Here is a 23645-nt window from a genome sequence, read left to right as displayed (position 1 = left end):
AAGACCTGCTAGATTTTTCTAGAACATAAGGCCAGTCTTACTGGGTCGGACCAATGGTCCAACTGGTCCAGTATCCTCTCTTCAGACAATGACCAATGCCAGATACTCCAGAGGGAATGAAAAGAACAGGGCAATTATCGAGTGATCTGTCCTTGGTCGTCCATACCCAGCGTCTGGCAGTTAGAGCCTTAGGACACCCAGAGCATGGGGTTGAGTCCTTGACCAGCTTGGCTAATAGCCATTGATGGACCTATCTTCCATAAATTTATCTGATTCTTGTTTGAACCCAGTTATACTTTTGGCCTTCACAACATTCCTTGGCAACAAGTTCCACAGCTTGATTGTGTGAAAAAGTACTTCCTTTTGTTTTTTTAAACCTGCTGCTTATTAATATCATTTGGTGACCCCTGGTTTTTGTGTTATGTGAAGGGGTAAATAACATTTCCGTATTCACTTTATCCACACTATTCATGATTTTATAGACCTGTCATATCCCTCCTTAGTCGGCTCTTTTCCAAGGTTCGCAGTCCCAGTCTCCTCATATGGAAGCTGATCCATCTTCTAATCATACTTGTTGAACTTCTCTATACCTTTTACAATTCTGATATATCTTTTTTCTAAAGGGGTGACCAGACCTCCATGCAGTATTCAAAGTGTGGGCAGACTATGGATTTATATATAGTGGCGTTATGATTCTGTTAGCTTTTTTGACTGCTGCTGCACATTGAGCGGATGTTTTCAGAGAACTATTCACAATGACTCCAAGATCTCTTTCTTGAGTGGTAACAGCTAATTTAAACCCCATCATTTTGTATGCATAGTTGGGATTATGTTTTCCAGTGTGCATTACTTTTCACTTACCAACACTGAATTTCAGCTGCCATTTTCTTGCCCACTCACCCAATTTTGTGAGATCTCTTTGTAACTCTTTGCAGTCAGCTTTTGACTTAACTATCTTGAGTAGTTTTATATCTTCTGCAAATTTTGCCACCTCACTGTTTACCCCTTTTTCTGTATCATTTATGAATATGCTGAACAGCACTGGTCCCAGTTCACAGACCTGGGAGGAGGATCACTACTATTTACCTCTTTTCATTCTGAAAACTGACCATTTATTCCTACCCTTTGTTTTCTGTCTTTTTACTAGTTATTGATCCATAAGGGGACCTTCCCTCTTATCCCATGACTGCTTACTTTGCTTCAAAGTCTTTGGTGAGGGACCTCATCAAAGGCTTTCTGAAAGTCCAAGTACGCAATAGCCCCTAGATCACCCTTGTCCACATATTTGTTGACTCCCCTCAAAGAATTCTAATAGATTGTTGAGGCAAAAGCCTTTACAAAAGCCATGTTGACTCTTCCCCAACAAATCATATTCATCTATGTGTCTGATAATTCTGTACTTTTCTATAGTTTCAACCAATTTGCCTGGTACTCAAGTTAGGCTCACTGTCTTGTAATTGCCAGGATGGCTTCTGGAACCTTTTTAAAAAATTGGTGTCACATTAGTTATCCTCCAGTCATCTTACACACAAGCTGATTTAAGCGATAGGTTACATACCACAACTAGTCATTCTGCAATTTCATATTTGAGAACTCTTGGGTGAATACTAGCTGGGCCTGGTGACTTATTACTGTTTAATTTATCAATTTGTTCCAATACCACTCTATTGAAACCACAATCTGGGACGGTTCCTCAGTTTTGTCACCTAAAACAAATGGCTCAGGTTTGGGAATCTCCCCCACATCCTCTGCAGTGAAGACCAATCAAAGAATTCATTTAGCTTCTCCATAATGGCCTTATCTTCCTTGAGTGCTCCTTTAACACCTTGATTGTTCAGAGACCCTACTGATTGGCAAGCTTCCTGCTTCTGATGTACTTAACATTTTTTTCTGCTGTTAGTTTTTGTGTCTTTTGCTAGTTGCTCTTCAAAGTCTTTTTTGGCCTGCCTAATTATACTTTTACACTTGACTTGTTAGAGTTTATGATCCTTTCTATTTTCCTCAGTAGGATTTGACTTCCAAGTTTTAAAGGATGCCTTTTTGCCTCCAACCGCTTCTTTTACTCTGTTTAGCCATGGGGGCACTTTCTTGGTCCTCTTACTATGTTTTTAAATTTGGGATATACCTTTAATTTGAGTCTCTATTATGATGGTTTTTAAAAAGTTTCCAGGTAGCATGAAGGCATTTCACTCTTTCAACTGTACCTTTTAATTTCCTTTTAAATAGCTTCCTCATTTTTGTGTAATTCCTCTTCCTGAAGTTAAACACTACTGTGGTGGGCTTCTTTGGTATTTTCCCTCCCACAAGGATGTTCTATTCACCTATTGGATCAGATCTTATGCTCCACTTAGGCCTAAATCAAGAATTGTCTCTTTTCTTGTGGGTTCCAGGACTAGCTGCTCCAAGAAGCAGTCATTAATGATGTTTATTAACAGTTAATGGTGTCCATTAACAGATAATACATAATACATTTTAAGTGCCAAAAAGTTTTCTATCTCTAATTAATCTGGCATTTACAGTACACAGTGTTTGTATGCATTGATGTCAAAGGTGGTAAACTTTAGCTGGAGAAAAAAGAGGCTCATACAAATTGCCTGCGGTCATATAAGAAGTGTGTGGAAGTATCAGATTAGAACACAGGACTCCTGACTCCCTTTCTTTAGTTACATGACTATCCATCCTTCCTCTCAATTTATATTTAGTTCAGCATAATGAAAAACAGCATATAGGAAGTAGGCAGCAAACTATGCCAAGAGATCAAAGCCTCGTACCGAGCAGAAATATTTCAAACAACCATATTCACAAATAAACCCAATTCTCCTATTGACAGGAACGTATTAGATGCAACTGTTTATACCTCAGCACATATCAGAAGACATCACTGAGCAATAATTCTGCTAAAATAGCCAGATTGAAATCCCATTCTGATACATGAATAAAGGAAACAATTTCTATCTCTGTTAATGTGCCTGAGATGAATACTTTACAGGCTGCTGATGGGCTGTGACGTGTCTATTTCCAGCTCCTCCTGAGGTGTTAGCATCTTTCATTCTGCAAATGGTCCTCGCTCTCATCACAGGAGGTATTTAGACTTATGAAGAAGCTTTTTCAAGTAAGGAAGATCATGCAACAGGGAATAGTGAAGTTATTGGGAGCTATCTGTATGCCTCAGCCAAGTAGTGAGGTGTGAGAAATAAGAAAATCTCACAATTGCAGACCCTATCATGTATTTCCCTAGTTTTATAGGTAGTTTCTTTTCTTACTAATTCGGAGGGTTGAGAGAGCAGCATGGTCTGAACACAGACGTCGGTCTCAGGAAGTCTTAGGTTCTTATCCCATCCCTGACAATGGTGGCCTTGGACACATCACTGAGCTGCTGTAAAATGGGGGCAGTGAAGCACATGGTTGTTAATTAGTTAATGTTGGTAAAATGCTAAGTCCCAGATTCAGTTAAGCATGTTCTTAAGTACTTTGCTGAAGAGGGATGGGCTGCTCACTGCCTAAAGATACCTATCAATCTATAGTAAAAAGAAAAGGAGTACTTGTGGCACCTTAGAGACTAACCAATTTATTTGAGCATGAGCTTTCGTGAGCTACAGCTCACTTCATCAGATGCCTTCATCTATAAGGTGCCACAAGTACTCCTTTTCTTTTTGCGAATACAGACTAACATGGCTGTTACTCTGAAACCTATCAATCTATAGTGTAAAACAACTCCCATTTAAAATATTTGTTCATTTAAATCAATTTAAAATAAACAAAACATTGGCTAGCTATGGTTGCGTGGCCTTTGATGTCTTTACTGCTCCAGGGTAAAATTCTGTTCTCAGAGCTGCACGCAGAGTTTGACTCTGCTAGTTCGCTTCCCTTTCAGGTGCAAAGGACCCCATGGGCGTGTAGGGAGAGCAGGAAATCAGAGTTGTGCTCTGCCCTGTAGATCTCCAGGCAGAAATTTGCCATGAAATCTGCAGCTTCATCACAGCCCCAGCCACTCATTGTCTCCTGAGTGCAGAGCCTTTTGAAGTAGCCACAGCTCAGATTGAACAGCCCAAAGAGAAAGAGGCAGCAATTTGCAACCATCCATTTGTATTCTAGTCACAGATCAGGAATGTTGCTTGTCAGCTGTATTGGATTTTAAAACACCACAACCGTAAGCCTATAATTTCTTTCTTTCAGGGCAGCTTCAGCTACAGCCATGGCCGTTTTACTGGCTCAGGCTGATGCTTCCAATTTTAGGGAAGATGTTAAAGGTCTGAGGTGGCTAAGGCATGCAGATTTTAAAGACCAATAGGTCTGACCTGCTTTAACCCTTGTAGGAATAATAGCCATTCATTGCCCTGACATAGTACCTTTCATCTGAGGCTCTCTAAGAGCTCTACATATGTTAACCGAAGACTCACCTCCTCTCTGTAGGATATTTATTATGGCCATTTTACAGATGGGTACAATTATGCATGAAGGGCCAGCTTAAGGCTGCAGCTATATAGGCCCATGCTTAGGGCCCTAGTTCCTAGAGTCATGCGAATACATCAAAATATTTTTCGTTAAAAAACAAACAACATTTCTAGTTCTCATGATCATGAAGAAAAGCTTGAAAAAGCAACTGGAGTGTAGCCTGTGCAGTGATGTCTGCCTGAATCTGGAGAGATCCTGAAGCAATAAGCCTGAGGGAGAAGAACTGTCCCATGCATCCCAGTGAGGTGTTACTTGTGCCCTAACTGATTAGGAGCTTCTGGAATGAATCACTTTGACACTCTGTACCTCAGAATAGCACTCTGGGACCCCCATATTCACCCCGGTGCTATGGTTATGATATGTGTTTGTACAGTGCATGCCTTGTGAGGTATCATTTTAAAAGTCTTGATCTGTTGAACATGAGTATCCTGTTGCATTGTATGTACCCCTTGCTGCTGCCCCTCTTGGCAGGGAGAGGGTGCCACTGTGCCAGCTGGCCTTTCTGGGATGGAATGGGACCTCCTCCGTCACATGTCCCAGTGGGGCCAGGAATATGAGGATAGGGATCAGGGGGCATGTCATTGCATTCCTAGGGCCCCGTATTGTCTTACTCTGGCTTTGGGGACATGATTTGCCACTAGTCACATAGTGAGCAAATAACAGTCATAGTATCCGAGGGTCTGATTGATCATTGTCCTGGACCTTGTGCACTCACTGGCTCCTGGCAATGTGTGTGCAAAGAGCTGCCATTCTGATTTGGTAGCATTTTACACCCAGTGACTTTGCACTTGTGCAAATGACTATGCAACACACAGGACCATGGTGGATTGAACCCAAGGATTTCTGAGGCCTGCTCCCCCGCTCTTGCTACAAGCCAGCACTACCTCTGTGACTGACAGTTGCATAGACTAGAACCTATGTTAGCCAGTTCCAGGCATGTCTAGTTTACAGATTCCCATAAGACCTCATACTCAGTAGGGGTTGAAAGGCAGCTTGATGTGATAGGCTTTTATGAGGGCACTGTCTGCTTCACAAACTAGTGAGGAAATACGTTGTGCCTGGAGTCCAGTCGTTTGAATGGGTCTGTTTTGGAGCAGAATGGGTCTGTTTTGGAGCAGAACAAGAACTGGAGATTTTCACTGCAAAGAAAAGGAGGACTTGTGGCACCTTAGAGACTAACCAATTTATTTGAGCATAAGCTTTCGTGAGCTACAGCTCACTTCATCGGATGCATCCTGTGGAAAGCGTAGAAGATCTTTTTATACACATGTGTATAAAAAGATCTTCTACGCTTTCCACAGGATGCATCCGATGAAGTGAGCTGTAGCTCACGATGTGTATAAAAAGATCTTCTACACTTTCCACGGTATGCATCCGATGAAGTGAGCTGTAGCTCACGAAAGCTTATGCTCAAATAAATTGGTTAGTCTCTAAGGTGCCACAAATACTCCTTTTCTTTTTGTGAATACAGACTAACACGGCTGTTACTCATTTTAAAATGAGAGGGTGTAGCTCAAACAGAAGTGACGGGTCTGTTGCAGGAATTATGGGGTGAAGTTCTTTGGAGTCAGAATAGATTATCATCGTGGTCCCTTTGGGCCCTGACGTGTATGAATATCTTGCATTAGTAACTGAACAACTCTTATTGCACTAATTTAAAATAGCCAGACGCTAAGACAACAAAAAGTGACTTGAAGTTTGAAGCATGTGTAAACTCTGGCACCCCGGCCAAATCCCATAAGCACCAGAAAGTGTCACCATCCTAATGTTATTTCACAGATTAATCTTTACCCTAGAGATGATATTAGGCTGCTCTGATGCTTAGTGGTTTGGTTTGAAATCGTGAGACATTCTGTGAAAATGCAAGTATGACAAAGTAAACAATCTTTTTCATGTAGCCTAAACAAAAGTCATGAGTTGGATTCTGCTCTGTTCCAGTTGGGGTGACTGCTCTAGAGGGGGCTATCCACATAAGGTCAAACTCTGCTCTGTTACCTCTGTGGTTGCACAGAATGGAGTTTGACTATGTGGTTCGCCCCCTCCAGAGCAGTGCACTGGAATTTTTCTATTTTCCTGCCACACTGGAATATGTAGAGACCAGTTACTATCCCAGAGTAAAGTAGGGGGTGAAAATTTCAGTGTCAGCAATAAGTAGACTATTTAGAAACCCAAAAATAATTAAATAAATACCTTACTAAAAAGTGTCTGAAGTGTTGCAGCATATACCTCAAGTAATAGTAAAGGGCTCTTCAAACAGATTCACTGTTAATGGAGAGCAAGAGTTGTTGGTTCAGCTAAGGAAAAAAGAGTGCTGACCCACAGTAATAAAATTCAAATGCCAAGGCTAATGTGGTAGATAGTTGTTTTGCCTCTGGCAATACGGACTCCACCTCTATTTCCCTGAGTCAGTGCAGCTGCATCAGGGCCAAGAATGGCTTGTCGTGCAAGAGCTACGGGTTCAAGTGAAATGATGTCTCTCAGTTATAAAGGTGAAAGTGCATCAGCTGAAAGCAGATCAGCTGTGCAGTGTAGAATCACTAAGGCTTCTGTTATTGTAAGGAAAAAAGAAATCCTTGCAGCCATCAGCACTTGAAGCCCTCCTGTCGACGTAGTTTTGTCTGCACCGGGGGTTAGGTAGGTACAACTACGTCACGCAGGGGTACGGATTCTTCGCATGCCTGAGCGATGTAGTTATACTGGTGTAAGTTTGTAGTGTAGACCTGGCCCCCGTTACAGCAAGCAGCACTGGCTGAGCCTCAGCTCCAGCCAGAGCTGCCAACTCCGTGGGTGCTCTGGGGCTGAAGCACCTATGGAAAAAGCCCAGCCACGTGCCCATCAGCTAGTCAGCAGAGGGTGGGAGGTATTGGGGAAAGGGGTGGAAAGGGGGCAGGTAGAGGCAGAGCGAGCGTTGGGCACTGGTGAAGGGGGTGGAGCAGGAGCAGGAAAGGGCGGAGCAGGGGAAGGAAGGGGCGGAGTGAGGGGGCGGGGCCTCAAGGCAGATCACCCACCCAGAAAAATGAAAGTCGGCACTTGTGGCTCCAGCCCTTCAGTTTTGATCACTATTCACATTATTTATAAGTTTGTGTCTCTGGCTGTTTTGGCCACTCTGGGTATAATAAATGTATCTATTTACATGGGGTTCCTCACCATAACATCCAAGCACCCTCTTTGGGCCAGGGGACAGGGCGGGGAAGGGTGCTAGATTATTACAGATTCAAAGGACATTTGTTCTGGTGAAAAGGCTAAACTCTCAAGAATGTGACCATTTTCTTGTAGGGAACAGACCAGGTTTTAAATGGCCTAATGGAAGTAATTCAGTCTTGAGCTGATAAAATAGAACAAACTACACCAGCGAGGGATGAAATTACCCGGAAAGCCAGACTGGACAGAGTATTTGAGCAGAACAATTTCACTGACGAAAAGCCAGTGATTATTAATCCTCTTTCTCTAAGGCCACGTTATTTAGCTCATAACCCTTGGAGTTGTGTGTGTGCATGTGTGGATTGCAGGTGTTTTGTGGGGTTTCAGCAGAAACGCTGTTGGCCCTTTAAAAGAGCTGACTTTTCATCTGGCTTTCCATCTGAACTAGTGTATCCATGCTCAAGTTGAAACCAACCAAAGTCATCAGGGTTAAGGGCTTCAAAGTAGACACAGAAGTAATGAATCAAAAGGTTTAGAAAGCTCTTACACTGCCATTTCATTCTTCAACACACGAGCATGCCTATCAAGACTTAACCGGAGCAGAAGGACTTATTTATTTTATTTGAGAAACAGGCACTTCACTGAAGCCCTCTATTAAGACAATATATCAAATTACTCCAGTTTTATGTTGTTATTTTCCCCCAAGTTACAGTTGGAAAAAACTTCAGCTGTGCTTGAGAACACTGTGGTGCATGCCTGTCATGCTAGTATTTCTCCTTTCCACTTAATGAGATGAACCCCAGACTCAGGGATTGCTTTGCAGTTGTTTTCAGCAGCCAAGTCATGTCACTGCAGCTGCCATGGATGGGTACAAATAGCTACATTACTATGGAAAATAGGTTGGAACCTGCCTACAATGAACATGGTTGGAGCAAAATGGCTTAGAGTGGGATAATGGGGAAAAACATGGTGGGTGCTGAACACCTCCGGCAGCCCTGCTATCAGCTTCCCCCCCACTCCTCCCCAGTGCCTCCCGCCTGCCTGTGGGCTCCACAGATCAGTGCCTCCCCCTCCCTCCCAGCGCCTCCTGGCCGCTGCGAACAGCTGTTTTGCAGCGTGCAGGAGGCTGGGAGGCAGCGGGAAGGAGCGGTGATGTGGCGCAATCAGGGGAGGGGGGCCGAACTGGGTGGGAAAAAGGCGGGGTGGGCCTTGAGGGAAGGGGTGTTGTGGGGGGCAGGGCCTGACGCAGAGCCGGGGGTCAAGCACCCTCCAGCGCTTTAGAAAGTCTGTGATGGGAATTACAGTGGCATCTGAGGTAAGCAGGACAAACAAGTTAACAGGAACATAAGAAAGCAGCTTATGGGAGGACAAACAGCAGGGGAGAAGATCTTTATCTGGGAGTACATAAGAACGGCCACACTGGGTCAGACTAGTGGTCCATCTAGCCCAGTATTCTGTCTTCCAACAGTGGCCAGTGCCAGGTGCTCCAGAGGGAATGAACAGAACAGGTAACCATCAGGTGATCCATCCCTTGTCATCCACTCCCAGCTTCTGTCAAACAGAGTATAAGGACACTTCAGAGCATGGTTTTGCATCCTTGCCCATCCTGGCTAATAGCCATTGATGGACCTATCCCCCATGAACCTATTTAGTTCTTTTTAGAACTCTGTTATAGTCTCAGCCTTCACAGCATCCTCTGGCAAAGAGTTCCACAGGTTGACGTAGTGTTGTGTGAAAAAAATACTTCCTTTTGTTTGTTTTAAACCTGCTACCTATTAATTTCATTTGGTGACCCGTAGTTCGTGTGTTCTGAGGAGTAAATGACACTTCCTTATTTACTTCCTCCACACCAGTCATGATTTTATAGACCTCAGTCCTATCCCCCCTTAGCTGTCTCTTTTCCAAGCTCAAAAGCCCCAATCTTATTAATCTCTCCTCATATAGAAGCTGTTCCCTACCCATCATAATTTTTATTGCCCTTTTCTGTACCTTTTCCAATTCCAGTATATCTTTTTTGAGACCAGGGTGACCAGATCTGCATGCAGTATTCAAAAGGATACATTTCAAAGGTTTACTGGACTGTAAGGAGGGGGGGAAAAAAGAACTTTGGTGGTCCATCCATGAGGGAGCAGAAAGGACAGCACTTTGCATCAATGAAAGCTGGATCCTGGCCCTGGGAGCTGGTGACACTGAGAGGTTGCTGTAGGAAAGACAAAGATTTTAGCCTGCTTAAGTTATGTTTAGTCTCTTAGAAACATTTTATTTTTTTGTTTTGTTTCCAGTGTCTAGTTTAATATCATTTAAATCGTTATCTTTGTGAATAAATGCCGCTTTCTTTTATCATAAGTAGAGCTCAATCCTGTAATATTGAGCCAAGTGTGAATTCTTAGTTAAATCAAACAAGCTGGTTTGTGCAGTCTCTTTTTGGAGATAGCAAACTTGATAATTTCTGTGAGCGACTGGTGGCAGGGGCTGGCTGTTCCAGGCAAATGCCCTTCCAGGGTTCACCAGAACTGGGGTGCACCAAGTGTTACATTCAAGGCAAAGTAAGGACTGGCAGAGTACTGAGCAGTTTGTTGGGGGTGGGTAACAGACTGGTGTGACAGGGAGCTGTTAGCCAGTTAGTCCCAGGAAATCTCTCTTGCTGAGGCAGGGGAGGTTACAGTGACCTATGGTTCTGGACACCCTGAGAAAGTGTCACAACCAACACAACACCTAGTGTGGATGCAGTTATAACTGTGTGAAAGGCCCTTTTACCAGCATAGCTTATTCCACTTCCTATATAGGAATAAGCTGTATTGGTACAAGCACTTTGATACCGATATAATTGCACCCACGCTAGGGGAGTGGTATTTCTTTAACTATACCGATACCAGTTACAACAGTGCAACTTTTCTATGTAGACAAGACCTAAGACTTATAACTACCGAGAGTCTGGACTTTTTCGTTACACGGGCAAAACTCTGACTCCAGTAGGAGTTTTGCCTGAGTTAGGAGTTTAGACTTGACCCTCAGCGACTTGGTACTGTGGCAAAAACTTGACTCTGAAAGTGTTCCACTATAGCCATCATTCCGACCTACATGCCCCAAAATGCAGTTATACCACCAGCAAAATCCTGGCTTAAAAAGAAAGATGCCTTTGTGGCAAAGGACTAGCTATGCAAAAGTGTCTGAAATCACGAGCCTCTGGGGAATTTTGCATTCCTGTGAATCAAAAATGACCCTCTGCCCCCTCCAAGTTTTGCAGGAGGGGAAATCACTCCTTGCACTTCTGTATATGTTAGATTTCACACTTGTACTGAACAGCAGGATAAAGAATGTCTCTCTGGACAATTTTCACTGTTTCTTATAATCCCATTCAGCACCTAGCTACTCTGGCAAAGGACACTTTAGACATGTTTATTGGTGAACAAGATAGTTAAGTCTGTGGACAAAATAAAAGTTTTATAATGCAGACACTGACAGTCTTGCCGTGATATGGTGACACAGCTGTGATTAAAACAGTAACCCCAGTTGTAACCTAGAATGGTTAACATTAGAGATTGATTCAGTTCATCCTTCTCCCAGTGCAAGATTGTTCCCATCACTTTCAGAACAGAATCCAAATACATCCAGGATGGATAATCTCTCAATACAACCATTTAGCTCCCATGAAGCACTGTAATTGGGCATGTCAAAGGGAGAATATATTGACTATTGAATAAATAAAGAGAATATGATTTCTAGGCCACAGTGAAAAATAACAACCAAACAATAAAGAAACAATTTTACTCGGTGTTTTATTCACTTAACAGAAACATTCACTTATCAGGTATCACTGAAGTGCAATTTACAGAACTGAGCAGCAAATTCACATATGTAAATTCAGATTTATTTTCTTTTGTTGTCTTTTTTTACAAATATTACAAATTTACATCCATTAGTACAGTATTGCCATTCACTCATGCGTGTTATGTACATAATCGTCATTTAAGAATTACTATTGAGAAAGTTGTCCTTTGCTTCAGGAAATACTGCAGGTTGGTAATTTGTGCTGCTGGGATGCAGTGCACACTATATTGATGCATATAATGAGGAACGGTAGACAGCTTGGGCCAGATTCAACCATGGTGTAAGCAGGTGCGACTCCACTGCCTTCAATGGACCTATCATATGCCTACTTATAATGGGGTTCAAGTTCAGTCCTCACTGCCTAAATTAGGTCTGGCAATCGAATCCAGGATTTTTAAAATTTATTTGCTGCAGCAAAGGCTAGATCAGTCCACCCCACCTGTCTTGTCAGCCTTAAAATAACCAGATCCTTCAGTTTGTTATCATGTTAGCTCTGACGCCAGCCCCTGCAGCTCTTACGCATCCATAAGGTTGGAAACATGCTGGGGCTGAACCTAGGTGGTTTAAAAAGAAGAGACTGTCTTGATGTCTCTTGTGTGGCTAGGTTGGGTTAATTAACGTAGAGAGACCCAGTAGTTCAAGAAGGAGTCCCCAGTACCCTTCATGAGGAGGGGGTCAATTTAAATGACAGAGCCCCAGTATTCTTCATGCTGGGGAAGTCAGACTCAACAGAACTGGGCCCTTTCAAATGCTGGCGGCCGGATTTTAACCTTGCTAATGCACTGACCCCATCGTGCAAAAGTGCTCAGCTCAGAGTAAGGGGTGGAGGGAAATTCTGTCTCAGGGTGCTAGAATTCTTCCCTGAGCTACCTGGGACACTGGGGGCTATATACCTTCAAGGTGTGCTGCATGAGCCCATCTACACACCAGCCCCATGTCAAGCTGGGGCAGGGCCCTGGCCCAACCCCCCATTGTGGTGGATTGAGCCCTTGGGACTAAAGGAGGGAGCAGATCCTATGCTTTGTCAAGTGCAGCGACTGTGTAGTTGGGGCCTGGCCCTGGAGGAGCCGATACATGGGGGTGAGGGGACTCCCTTTGCCCACCCTTCCCTCATTCATACCTGCTTACGGAGCAGCCACAAGCTCTGTGTGTAACTCACTACACAGACCTGTACCCTGCTACCTTCACAAAGTGGCCCCCTCTGCACTGACACAAAGCTGGCAGGCTCTGGGCCTGATCCTGCTCTCCTTGATGTCAATGGGGCCATCTTCTATCAACACCAGCAGGAGCTAGGGTCAAAGCCAGATGGGAAGGTAACACAGGGGAATGTTCGCCATTCAGAAGTGCAGATGGAATCTCCAGCAGGCGTTTAACGTTATTTTGAAACGTTAAAGGTAACCCTGGAATGGGTCATATTAACAAAGTGGTTACCACAAAATATCTTCTTGCCCCTAACTTATTGAAACAATTTCAGGTTATTAAATATAGCTACTCTAAGGACTTTTTTGGTAGTTAATATGGAATGTATTATTTTACTGGAAAGGTTTCCATAAGGGGAGAGCTCTGCTTTATCTAATTTAAAAAGTCTAATTTATCACAATAATTTTTATACAAGACACGATAGCTACATCTTGTAGTTTATAATCTAAAAATAAGATCTCATCAAAATACTGTAGCTAGTCTATTGTGGGCATCAATAACAATGTATTTACGGCATATGGCTCTCCAAACATGATAAACGCTATACAAAGAGCATCTACCTTTATTGATAGGAACAGTTTCCTGTGTAAAGGAAATTACATGGAAAAATATGAGCTAGGTGTTTGTTTGAAAAGTAACTCATCTTGACTGTTCTGAGGAAATACCTAGACAATTATCACAAATCAATGGCAGGATGTTATATACAGATTTAAGGAGAATCACTGGAATAAAAAGAAATGTTGTTATATACCTGCAAATCCTGTCATTTAAAAAACAAACAAAAAAAAACCAAAAAAGAAATACAGTGTGTCTGACAGTTAGTTCTGTAGTTGGACTATGGAAGTTTAGATCTCCCATGCCTTTGTTTTCCTTACATTCTGATGACATGAAATGATTCATAGATCAATAATAACAGACTCAGTCCTTCCTTTTGAAGATATGATTTAGCAGATAAAAGCTATTCTTCTTGTAATACAAAACAATCTGCATTTCAGACTGCAAATGAATGTGTGGTCAATTTAATAAGATTATTTAGTACTTACATAAGACCAGAATCTGAAAACCCTTTAGGAGTCTCCAGGAATTAAAGATTAATCTTTAATTAAAGATTACGTCATATGATGAAACCTCCAGGCATATATCAGACCAAAACTGGCAAGCCTACCTTTCGCATGTTGAGTAAATCCTTACTCTGGGGGTAGTCATGTCCATTGTATGGTTTCAGTGGGACTATCTACAGCCTAAAGTACTACTCAATATAAGTGTGACAGTACTTTACAACCAACCATTAATTAAATAATTTATCATCACAAGCTCCACATGGGGCAGATAAATATTATTATCCACATTTGACAGATGGAATAATTGAGGCAGCAAAGGACCAAATTTCAAAAGTGGTCTCTAATTTTCGGTATCTGAGATTTTTGTGGGTATCCAACATCAGACACTCAATAGTCGATTTTTCAGAGGTGCAGAGAACCCTCAGCTCCCATTGACTACACCTGGAATTGTGGGCTTCAGCACCTCTGAAAAATCAGGCCCTAACTCTGTGTAGTTTGCAGCTTCCAAAAGATGAGGCACCAAAAACTTCGGACCGTGGGTGAAAGTTTGGTCCTAAGTGATTTGCCCAAGGACACAAAAGGAGTCAGAGCCAGGTTTAGAACTCAGGAAATCCTGACTCCTAGCACTATGCTCAGATCTGAAACCAGGAAACACGGTTTAAAAGAATCCCTGTAGTCAAAATTAAGCAGCTGACTGAACGATTTTTGCATAGAGGATACGCAACTCCTTTTTGTGGATAAATATGCTTGTCCTGTGACTCCCTGTCATGCTGTGGGTATGAAGGTATTTTCATTTATTCACTTACTAAAGTATCTTCCATCATTCAGCAACATTATTGCTCTGATGGTGTTGGGGGAAGATAAACTCAGTGCTTAATTTGTGCCAGGGCTGAGCCCCGGCATCTCTAGGCTTGGCAGCTCATTGCCCGAGCATCTCAGGACTTGCCGGGTCAGTTATGAAAGTAAAAAAAATGGCTTAAGCCCTGGCACCTAATTGCTTGAGCCCCGGCAGCTCTTTCATTACAAACTGAGCATTGGATCAAACTGTATTTTAAGTCAGATGCATGGCCTGCTGAAGTCTGAAATGCAGCTGCTTCCTGAATAAATAATAATAATCCTGTGTACTACAAACAATGAACAGCAGTGTCTTTGTGAGAAACTTTTTATAATCTGGGCATGTAGATCTGTGTAAGGGGAGCAGTACGAAAAAGCAGTTTCCTAAAGTCAAGTTCAGTGCATTAATCGAATACAGCTTATGTTTATGTATTTCCAATACAGAATTAAAAGAAAATATTCTCATGGAGGTTGTTATTAAATATTGAACTGCATCCATTCTATCAGCCCACACATCCTGCCTATCCTTATCTCCAGTTGATGTGATCCGGTCATGTAGTAAAGGTGTCGAATGATTTATACAGTTAGTAAAAACTGATCTTGCTCTGGGGGTTTCTTCACCCAGGTGCCCAGACCTGCTTTCTGAAATGCTTTAAACAGCTGCTGCTTGACAGCCTGGTACGTCTGAGCCACCAGTTTAGCCTCACTGTACATTGATGGCATGTCTCCATGGCTTGGCATTCGTGTGCTCAGCTGCAGAACAAAATCAGAGGAGAGGGAAAAAAATAAAAAAGCAAATCAACAAGCTAGCAGAAACAGGAGACTTCAACAGCCATATAATCTTCCCCTCTACATTTCCTAAGCAACAAACTATCTCTGGGCTTTCTCTGTTTGCCTTTGATTTGCAACAACAAAACACTGAAGGTATAAGGCACAAGACATTGTTCCTATCTTGAAAATGTGGAGCAAATGCAAAAAAAGGAAAACAGTTTTTGCCTTCCTGAAGTGGGTAAAACCAGCAGCAAATATAAACCTGCAAATCACTTGGTGTTTTTGCAAAGAAAAATCTGCTTGTCAGTTAGGGTGCTTAGCGGAGGAAAAAAAACCCCACCCTTTATGAGAATCCGAAAAGAAGAGGACGTGGTTGGTTTCAATAAAGGAAACGGAGCAGTTCAGAGCTTGAGCCAGTCAAACTAATACCAAGAGACAATACGAGGAGGATCCTCCTCCCCCCTTCCTTTAAATCTGTTATGATAAAAGATGCTGCGAAACTTGCATAGGATAGGACAGTAATCAAGCTTCGGGGATTTATGCCAGAATGTATAGCTGAGAAGCTATCTTGTTGAGAGGGAACACGGCTAGTTCAACACAAGTGAACGTTCTGAGGTAAAACCTGAAGCATCTGACAGAAACTGTCTTAAGAGACAAAGACACATGTCTGCAGTCCAACAATCACTCTGAGCACACAAACAAGAAGAAAGCACTTTTGTGTTTCAGAAGGACTAAATCTATGACCTTCTCCGATCTGCCGAAGTCTTAACACAGTCAAGCCAACAGTGAGTCTTTGACATTATATGAAAAGAATCAAGGTCTAGAAAATGCCTTAGAGCAGGCATACGGGTGAACGTCTAGTGCTTACAACCAGCGAAATTACATCCTGTAAGAAAAACTCCCCATCAAAGCACAGGCTCCAGGAGCATACATCCCGGAGAGAGCGACTAAAATGCAGGCTGAAGTGAGCTGGTTGAAGTCTGATGGAAATCTCTGGGCCAATGTTACTCATTCAATTTAGTGGGAGGTTAATGGTTTTATTGGTATATTCAGCCAAATTCAGCAAAGGGTCTAAATACGGGTGCAAGTTACAGGCCAGGTGTGTGTTGACCAGAAAACAGGTGGAAGTGGCAAAGCAGTGTGCCAAGTTACGGCTCCCGTTGCTAGTAGTGTGTTCCAGACTCCTGCTCCTTGCATTAGTTTAAGGGGCTCCTCCTGCTGCCTTTGGGGAGGCAGGGATTTGCCTAGGGGACACTGCAGTGCCATGATCAGCACAAACACAGAGCTTTATCAGCAACAGGCATCTTGCTCATCAATAAACCAATTCAAAGTGCAAACTGCCCCCATGCCCCCCCGGTCTCTCTATAGTGAAAGCTCAGAGTGCTGAGTCTGGGCCCCTGCCACCTATGGCACCAGCTGCTATAGTCCCAGTGTTGGCCTGGACTTCTCTGCTGGGTCTCAGCTGCCCCTAGATCAGATTCACCGGTGAACCCCTCACCCATGGGTTCTGGCAGTACTGCTCCCTGCTCTCCCTCTCTATTGGCCACAGCAACATACAGCCTAGGCTGCTCGCCCATGGGGACACAAAGGACACCATGCATCCACCCCACACCGTCCCTCAGTCACTGATCCAGGGCCTCCTTCCCTTTGGGCTCTGGCTGATTCTCATGTGTATCGCAGTGCAGACTCACCAGGGCCACATACCCAGACTGCTCTCTGGACCTGTGCTCCAGCCCAGAGCTAGCTCTCAGCCTGCTGTGTTCCTGTAGCAGCAGCTGTGACAGCCACTGTTCCTGCCCAGCTGATGCCCCAGCTATCCCTTCATCTTCCCAAGAGACCTTGCCATAGGAACTTGGTCCAGGATTTCCTTCCTTCTCCCTACCCAGCTTCTGTTTGCAATCAGGGCTCCAGAGACCTACAGCATTCACAGTACTTCTGCTGTTTTGTGGAGTGGGAATTCACACCCACACAGTGAGGCTTTACACCTTCATATAGTGGGGTGGTTGTGGGGATTGCATGCAAAATGAGTGTAATTTACAAACCAAAGGGATATAAAGGAAAAGCAACTAAGAAGAGGCTATAAGAAAAAGGAACACCACTTCCCCTTCACCACATGTCTTCCAAATGGTTGTGGCTGCTGATTGTCCCCAACTTCTCCCATCCTGCAGAGAACGGCAGGATGATTCTTGGCAATCAGTGCTATAACGACCAGGAAGCAAGGAGGCAAAGGATATATAAAGGCAGCATCCCCCTTAAGCCTTTCAGTTTCCTTTGTCTTCTTGCCTGGAAGTGTGGACCTTAGCTCTCAGCTCTTTGAACCCAGCTCTTGCTCTTCCTCTAGCAACTCCTTCGAAGAGAAGAGCAAGGTTGACTCAAAGAAGAGGGACAAGATGAGGAAGGAGCAAGCAGAAATAGCCACAGCTTAGTGCCTATCTGGTGATCCTACACAGATTGTGCAGTTTCCCAGGTACAAAAGGATTCCTGGAGAGCATCCTCCAGGGGAAGAGAGAAATCAGAGGGAGTCATTCAGGGGATCCTTTACCAATTGCTGTATTGACAAAACAATGGGAAAGGGTGGCCAGCTTTGCTGGGACAACCAGGGTATGGAGGAATAGTGGCCATTTTAACTGAGGGAAACCTGTGGCTTTAATTCCATTAAATATAACTGCTGTGGAGTTTAGTGGGAGTTCTGGGCACTCCGAATCGTGCAGGATCGGGTATGTCACTTGTAAGAATTTGAAATGGCATAAGAGGTATTTACCAATATTAAACAACAGTCACAATCAGAGCCCAGTTTTCAAATGTGGGTACTCAGGATGGAACACAGAAAACCAAACAGCCAATTTATGTGCACCCAAATCAGGAACACAGTGTCCTATTTTTGTATTACAAATTTGAAAATGGAGCGTTCCACTATCCAGAATGACCAAGGTGGGCACTTCCCTTTGAAAACTGCCTGGATTATTGCAGTACAACTTGGGGTGCTATTTCAGCTGCTAGGTCTCTCTGTGCTCCTGTCCACTACAGCTAATGCCATCTCAAGTGTACATGACTCCCGAGGATTTCCCTCAGCTTTCAGTCTCCACTAACGAGGAATACTGGGGCTCCTTGGAGGCTGTCATCATTACACTTAGACTGTCAAAGAGGGTGGCTATAGAGTAGGGATCAAGGGATCAACCTGTCCTAGGGACAAAGGCACAGTCTCTGTTCACAGATGCTCCAGCCCTGAGGAGCAAGAAAGCAGAGCTCTGAGTTCTCCCTCACAGCAAGGCTGAAATGCTATACCACGTCAGATCCATGGTTGGGAGCTTCCAGCAGTCACATGGCTGACTCTGAGGCTGTACCCCCAGTAGTTTACAAGGCCTACCTTTCCATAAAGCTTTGCCCAGCGAACATAAAACGTGTGCTTGCAGAGCCGTGAAGAGCCCCCGCAGGTCCTCTTTCCCGTTGTGGCATTAATAACCTCGGGGTCCGTGTTACCCACTATCCAGTTCACACTGAAACTGGGAGATTTTCCTGGTTGCCGTCCCTCAGCATTACTCACTCCTGTCAAGGGACAAACAGAAGGGCAGAAGAGCATTAATATCAATGGCCCCAAACTTTCACAGCCAGCAAACGTGGGCCTTTGTTTGCTGAAATATCTCTGTGCAAACATTTACCTACTGTGCACTCTGATATTGTTATTATTGTCTCTTAACCGCCACCTCTTTAGGGCATACGAGGATGGAATAATTCAGCCATTCCTGTAGATTCTTTTTCTTGGCAGACAGACCTTATGTTTAGGATGGGGAATGCAATTACATAGTAATGCATGGCAGTGAGCAGCATTATAACAGCTGAGTGAACGAGGCTTCCTTTAACTGGCTTCAATGTAAAACACAATTTTTAAAAAGAACTAACAGGCAGCCCCAATAAACACATCTCTTCTTAAGAGCTCCTCCGGGTGGGGACTGAGTTTGTCCAGTAAGTAGCACATTGAGATCCCAACTGGGGCCTCTGGTTGGCAGGGCAATAAAAATGTGACATAACAACAAAATATGGGGTTTTAGCCCACGATAGCTTATGCCCAAATAAGTTTTTTAGTCTCTAAGGTGCCACAAGGACTTCTTGCTGTGTTAACAAAATGCGTGTCTCTCAAGTTGGCATTTACCATGGAAAGGAAGAGATCTTTCCTTTGACACTTAGACCCCAAGTTGATAGGGGCCTTCTAAATACCATCGGTCATACAGATACATAATATGTACAAACACCTTAATAAGAAGCCGCCTAAGGGACAGTCATCACAACCCTTTCCCAGGCTCACAGCACTGACTTTGAATTCACAGGCCTTTGCCCCAAACACATAATGTGGGCAGGGTAACAAAGGTCAACACTCCTGTCACTCCACTGACTACTGTTATACCCCTGGCATGGGGGATGGTCACTACTGCAGACACAAGATTTTGCCCTATCCTTGAATGTATCTCAGGCATTCCAAGTTCTCGGTGGATGGCACATGGCTATCCTGTGGTGAGTGTGCAAGTCATATGGGTTACCATTGTACTTGTCTAGAAGCTACTGCTTCTGTCCTAGACAACTCATCCTTGTCCCACCATGTATGACTACAGGTTTCCTACTAGCATCAGTGCACAGACTCTTGTGGCCACACTGTGTCTGGGTGTTTGTTTGCTTTATACTGGAGATCTTTGTGACCAGACAACATTAGAGGTGACAAAGTAGCTTAGCTCCCTCCTCATGGCAACTTCTGCATCTTGTTCTCTTGTGCCTTGAGGCACAAGGAGCCAGGAATAGATCAGCAGCAGAGTCAGCCCAAGGAAATAAGAGGAGTAAGGAAGGTGCTGGGTTTATTTTCCAGCACAATATAAATGGCATGAAAAGAGCTTAGGACCAGGATGCTCAATAGTGACTTTTAGGTGCAGCGCTCCAACTTCTGGGTCTGATAGTGATACCCCACCTGGAAAAGAGATGGTGGCCTGAAGGATATTTGGAAATGCAGGGACTTGGCAATATGCTTGGATTCACTTGTTCTCTTTTTCATTGATCTGCCATAGATAAAACTAACCCCACAAACCTGGCTAGAGGAGGCCAGCCTGGTGGTTGGGCTGAAGTGGATTGTCCTACTGGGCAGGGGTTACCTTGGCAATAGGCATGGATTGGAGTCCAGGAATGACTCTCTGTTTCCAAACTGAAGCCTGGCTAACAGACAATCTGCCCTTCCCACATGCGTGTCAGGCTACAATAGTGAGTACAAACAATGATGCATTGTTTTTACAGCTTTTTGGAAAACTCCATTTATTATTTTTGATAGATTACAACAATGAATGTCACTGTGATGCATAGCCAGAAATCATCCTGCAAAATAAATAACCCTCAAAAGACAAGTGGGGAGATAATGTTTGTGTTTTTGTGTATTTACATATGTATGAGTCCGGTCGACAATGTAATCAACAGTCCCTGTCTTTGCTGTATTCCGATAATTCAGAGATCAAAAGAACATCTTAGCATTTAAATGAATTGTAAACAGGAGATATCTCTGTATTCATCTTTCTTTGAAATGTATAGCAAATAATCTGTGAATGGTGGAGGAACAAGCAAATTGCCTTATATTAATTCTATAGCTAAGTGCCAGTGATGGACCTCCTTCAAAGTCATCCTAATTACCTTTTGTTCCCCGAGGAACGCCCAACTTGTCAACGAGGACATGAAATTGTATAAAAGGTCCTCGGGTCCTGATTCTGTCATCTCAGATCTGCTTAAGCTTCATCGGGGGACGTTTGAGTCACAAGACTGAGGTCCCAGCTATGCTGGTACACCCTGAATATGACATTTGGACTATAATCTATGAACTATTTCTGAAAGAACTCTTTGCAGTTACTAAGCTCACCATCTCTGCTATGAATCTGAACCTCAATGAACTGAACACATGTCTGTATGTATAATGATCTTTTAACCCTACTCTCTCTTTTTTGTTTTTTAATAAATATTAGTTTAGTTAATAAGAATTGACTGTATCATGTATTTGGGTAAGAACCGAAATATTCAGTAACCTGGGAGGTAATGTGTCCGATCCGTTGGGATTAGTAGTACCTTTTCTTTTATATGATGAAATAAGATTTTCAGGAATCTTCATCACATTTGACTTAGGTACTGGATGGAGGCCTGAGGCTGGATCGCTTTGAGGGAACTGTATTGTTTGGACTTCTGAGTAACCAGTAAGGTAATAAAGAAGCTCTTTTATGCTGGCTGGGTAAATCTAGGTATTGGAATATCCACCAGCTTTTTGGGGATTGTCTGCCCCATTTTTGCAGTTCACCCTAATTGAGTGACCACAGCTGGTCTCCACTGGGACCCTGGTCACAGTCACTTTAAATTTATATCTTAGCACTTTTCAGCCATTACTATCAGAGTATTTTACAAGGGAGGAAAGGAATCACTGTCCTCATTTTACAGATGGGGAAACTGAGGCACATAACTATTAAAGCCAATACTTTCAAAACTGTCCACTAATTTCTGGGTTCTGAGCTTGAGACACTGAGAGCCTGCTTTTCAGATATGCTGCACTCCAGGAGCTCCCACTAACTGCAGCTCAGCTTGTGGGTGGGCAGTACTTCTAAACAATCAATCCCAAGGTGTCTCAAGTTGGGCCTCCAAAAATGGGGGCACACAGATCAGCGGCCACTTTGGAAAGGCCTTAGCGCCAAAGGTCATTCAGCAAGCCCAGTGGGGAACAAAATCCACACTGGGATCCTACTCACTGGACCACATTGCCAGTACAATAATAGTGTTGGAGTCCTCCTGCGTGAAAATGCTTCCAGCACTTGTAACATTGGAAGCAGCGCCAGTTCTGCCACTTAAAACAGTTCCCACCCCCCAGCTATGTGCCTCTCAGCAGGACATGAATTAATGTCATAGAGAGCTGCTCACTCTCTGCTCCAAATATTGTCCAGCATGGTTCTCTCTACATGGAAAGAAAGTGTCTGCTAGAGAAAAGGGAGACTGAGCATGCAGAAGGAAAGAAATGAGGCCATTAAAAAACAAAATAATACAACGAAAGTGGTCACACTAGATACAGCTATTCAGTATTTGTGGCTTCTTGGCATGGACAGCATTAGAGGAATGACCAAGATGACTGAACGATCCTAGTTACAGCGCAAAGGCGGCTTAAGAAAGACTAAAATTGAGTCATAATCACACACTGGGTTCGCAATCACTTTCATGTCACATTAATACCAATTGCAGTTTTTTTCTGAGCTAACTGATGAGTCTGCATCTCAAAATCCAATTCACCTAAGCAGTAGAATAAAAACGTCTTTTTGCTAAAGTCCTGAATATCAGAGAACTCCATGGTGCTATTCATTTACCTCCATACAGAACAAAATGCAAACTGATCAGAATCTGGTATTTGACACTTACGCACCAGTCTCTGACAAGATATTACCAAAAAGCTTAATGGACTGAGTGCCAAAAATATGGCAGCAAATGCTCAGCCAGCTCCTGCCTAGCAAAAAGCCACAGGTCATAGAATAAACACAGATGCAGCAAAATCAATGACCAGAGGAAAACAAAAATGTGATTTGAATTAACAGGAGCTTTGCATACATACATTACAATAAATCCCTTAAACAATAAAAAAGAATACAGATCAACCCCAGGCAATCAGTGCCAATAGAGAGTGGTCTACAATAGGGGAATGGATCATAGAAACCCACAGAAGCCAAAACCAAGCTGACATTAAACAATAGTTGAAGCTCTGCAATAACCAGTGCATAAAACAGCACAATTGAAAACAGAAACTAGGGGAAAAAACCTGATATTACTGATGAACAGCCCATAAACCTAAAGGCTGTATGAAGGCAATAGCACATGTCAATGTATGTCTGCCAATCATACGGATAAAATTGAGCCCCCGTGCCCAGATCTAGACATCACCTCTTCACCTAGTCCTGTTACAGTGTCAGTTAACAGTATCAAGTGGGTAACAGGGGTGGTGATCAGGTGATCTCCAGATCCATGCAGAAAGGAATAAATGGCTTGATTTGCCCCACTTGCATACCTGAGAACATCTACAGTGACTGAGGGACGCATAGGCCAGAGTGTTATTTAGCTAATAACTCAAAGTTTTGCACAGTGGATAATTTAATCCCGCATAAATGTTTCCTCTCTGCCTGTGGTATACATTATGGGGGAGTGGAAAAAGTTGGGGATCTTATTTGTAGAGAGGGGAAAAAATGATCTCCAGAGGTATTTTTCTGCGCTCCAGACAGAAGTCTTTTCTGGCAGGATAATTCAGCCATATCCAGAGAGAGGGTGAACTTGACCAGAGACGTGGAAATCATTCCAATCCTTTCTTTA

The 23645-nt window shown here is 43.3% G+C and overlaps 1 protein-coding gene across 1 annotated transcript in view; it reads right to left on the bottom strand.

Annotated features, from left to right (window-relative positions):
- Window positions 1–11356: 11356 nt before the first annotated feature.
- The window catches only part of ADARB2 (adenosine deaminase RNA specific B2 (inactive)), a 432280-nt gene continuing 419991 nt past the window's right edge, over window positions 11357–23645 (bottom strand). The window contains exons 9-10 of the mRNA XM_073334472.2: window positions 18661–18839; window positions 11357–15275 (exon numbers count right to left, since the gene is read on the bottom strand). Coding sequence (XP_073190573.1) covers window positions 15099–15275; window positions 18661–18839 — 356 coding nt within the window. The 3' untranslated portion in view covers window positions 11357–15098. The remainder of the gene's footprint in view (window positions 15276–18660; window positions 18840–23645) is intronic.

The sequence above is a fragment of the Lepidochelys kempii genome, chromosome 2 (assembly GCF_965140285.1).
Source record: "Lepidochelys kempii isolate rLepKem1 chromosome 2, rLepKem1.hap1, whole genome shotgun sequence".
Lineage (NCBI taxonomy): Eukaryota > Metazoa > Chordata > Testudines > Cheloniidae > Lepidochelys > Lepidochelys kempii.
This window is presented reverse-complemented; position numbering and strand designations above follow the sequence as displayed.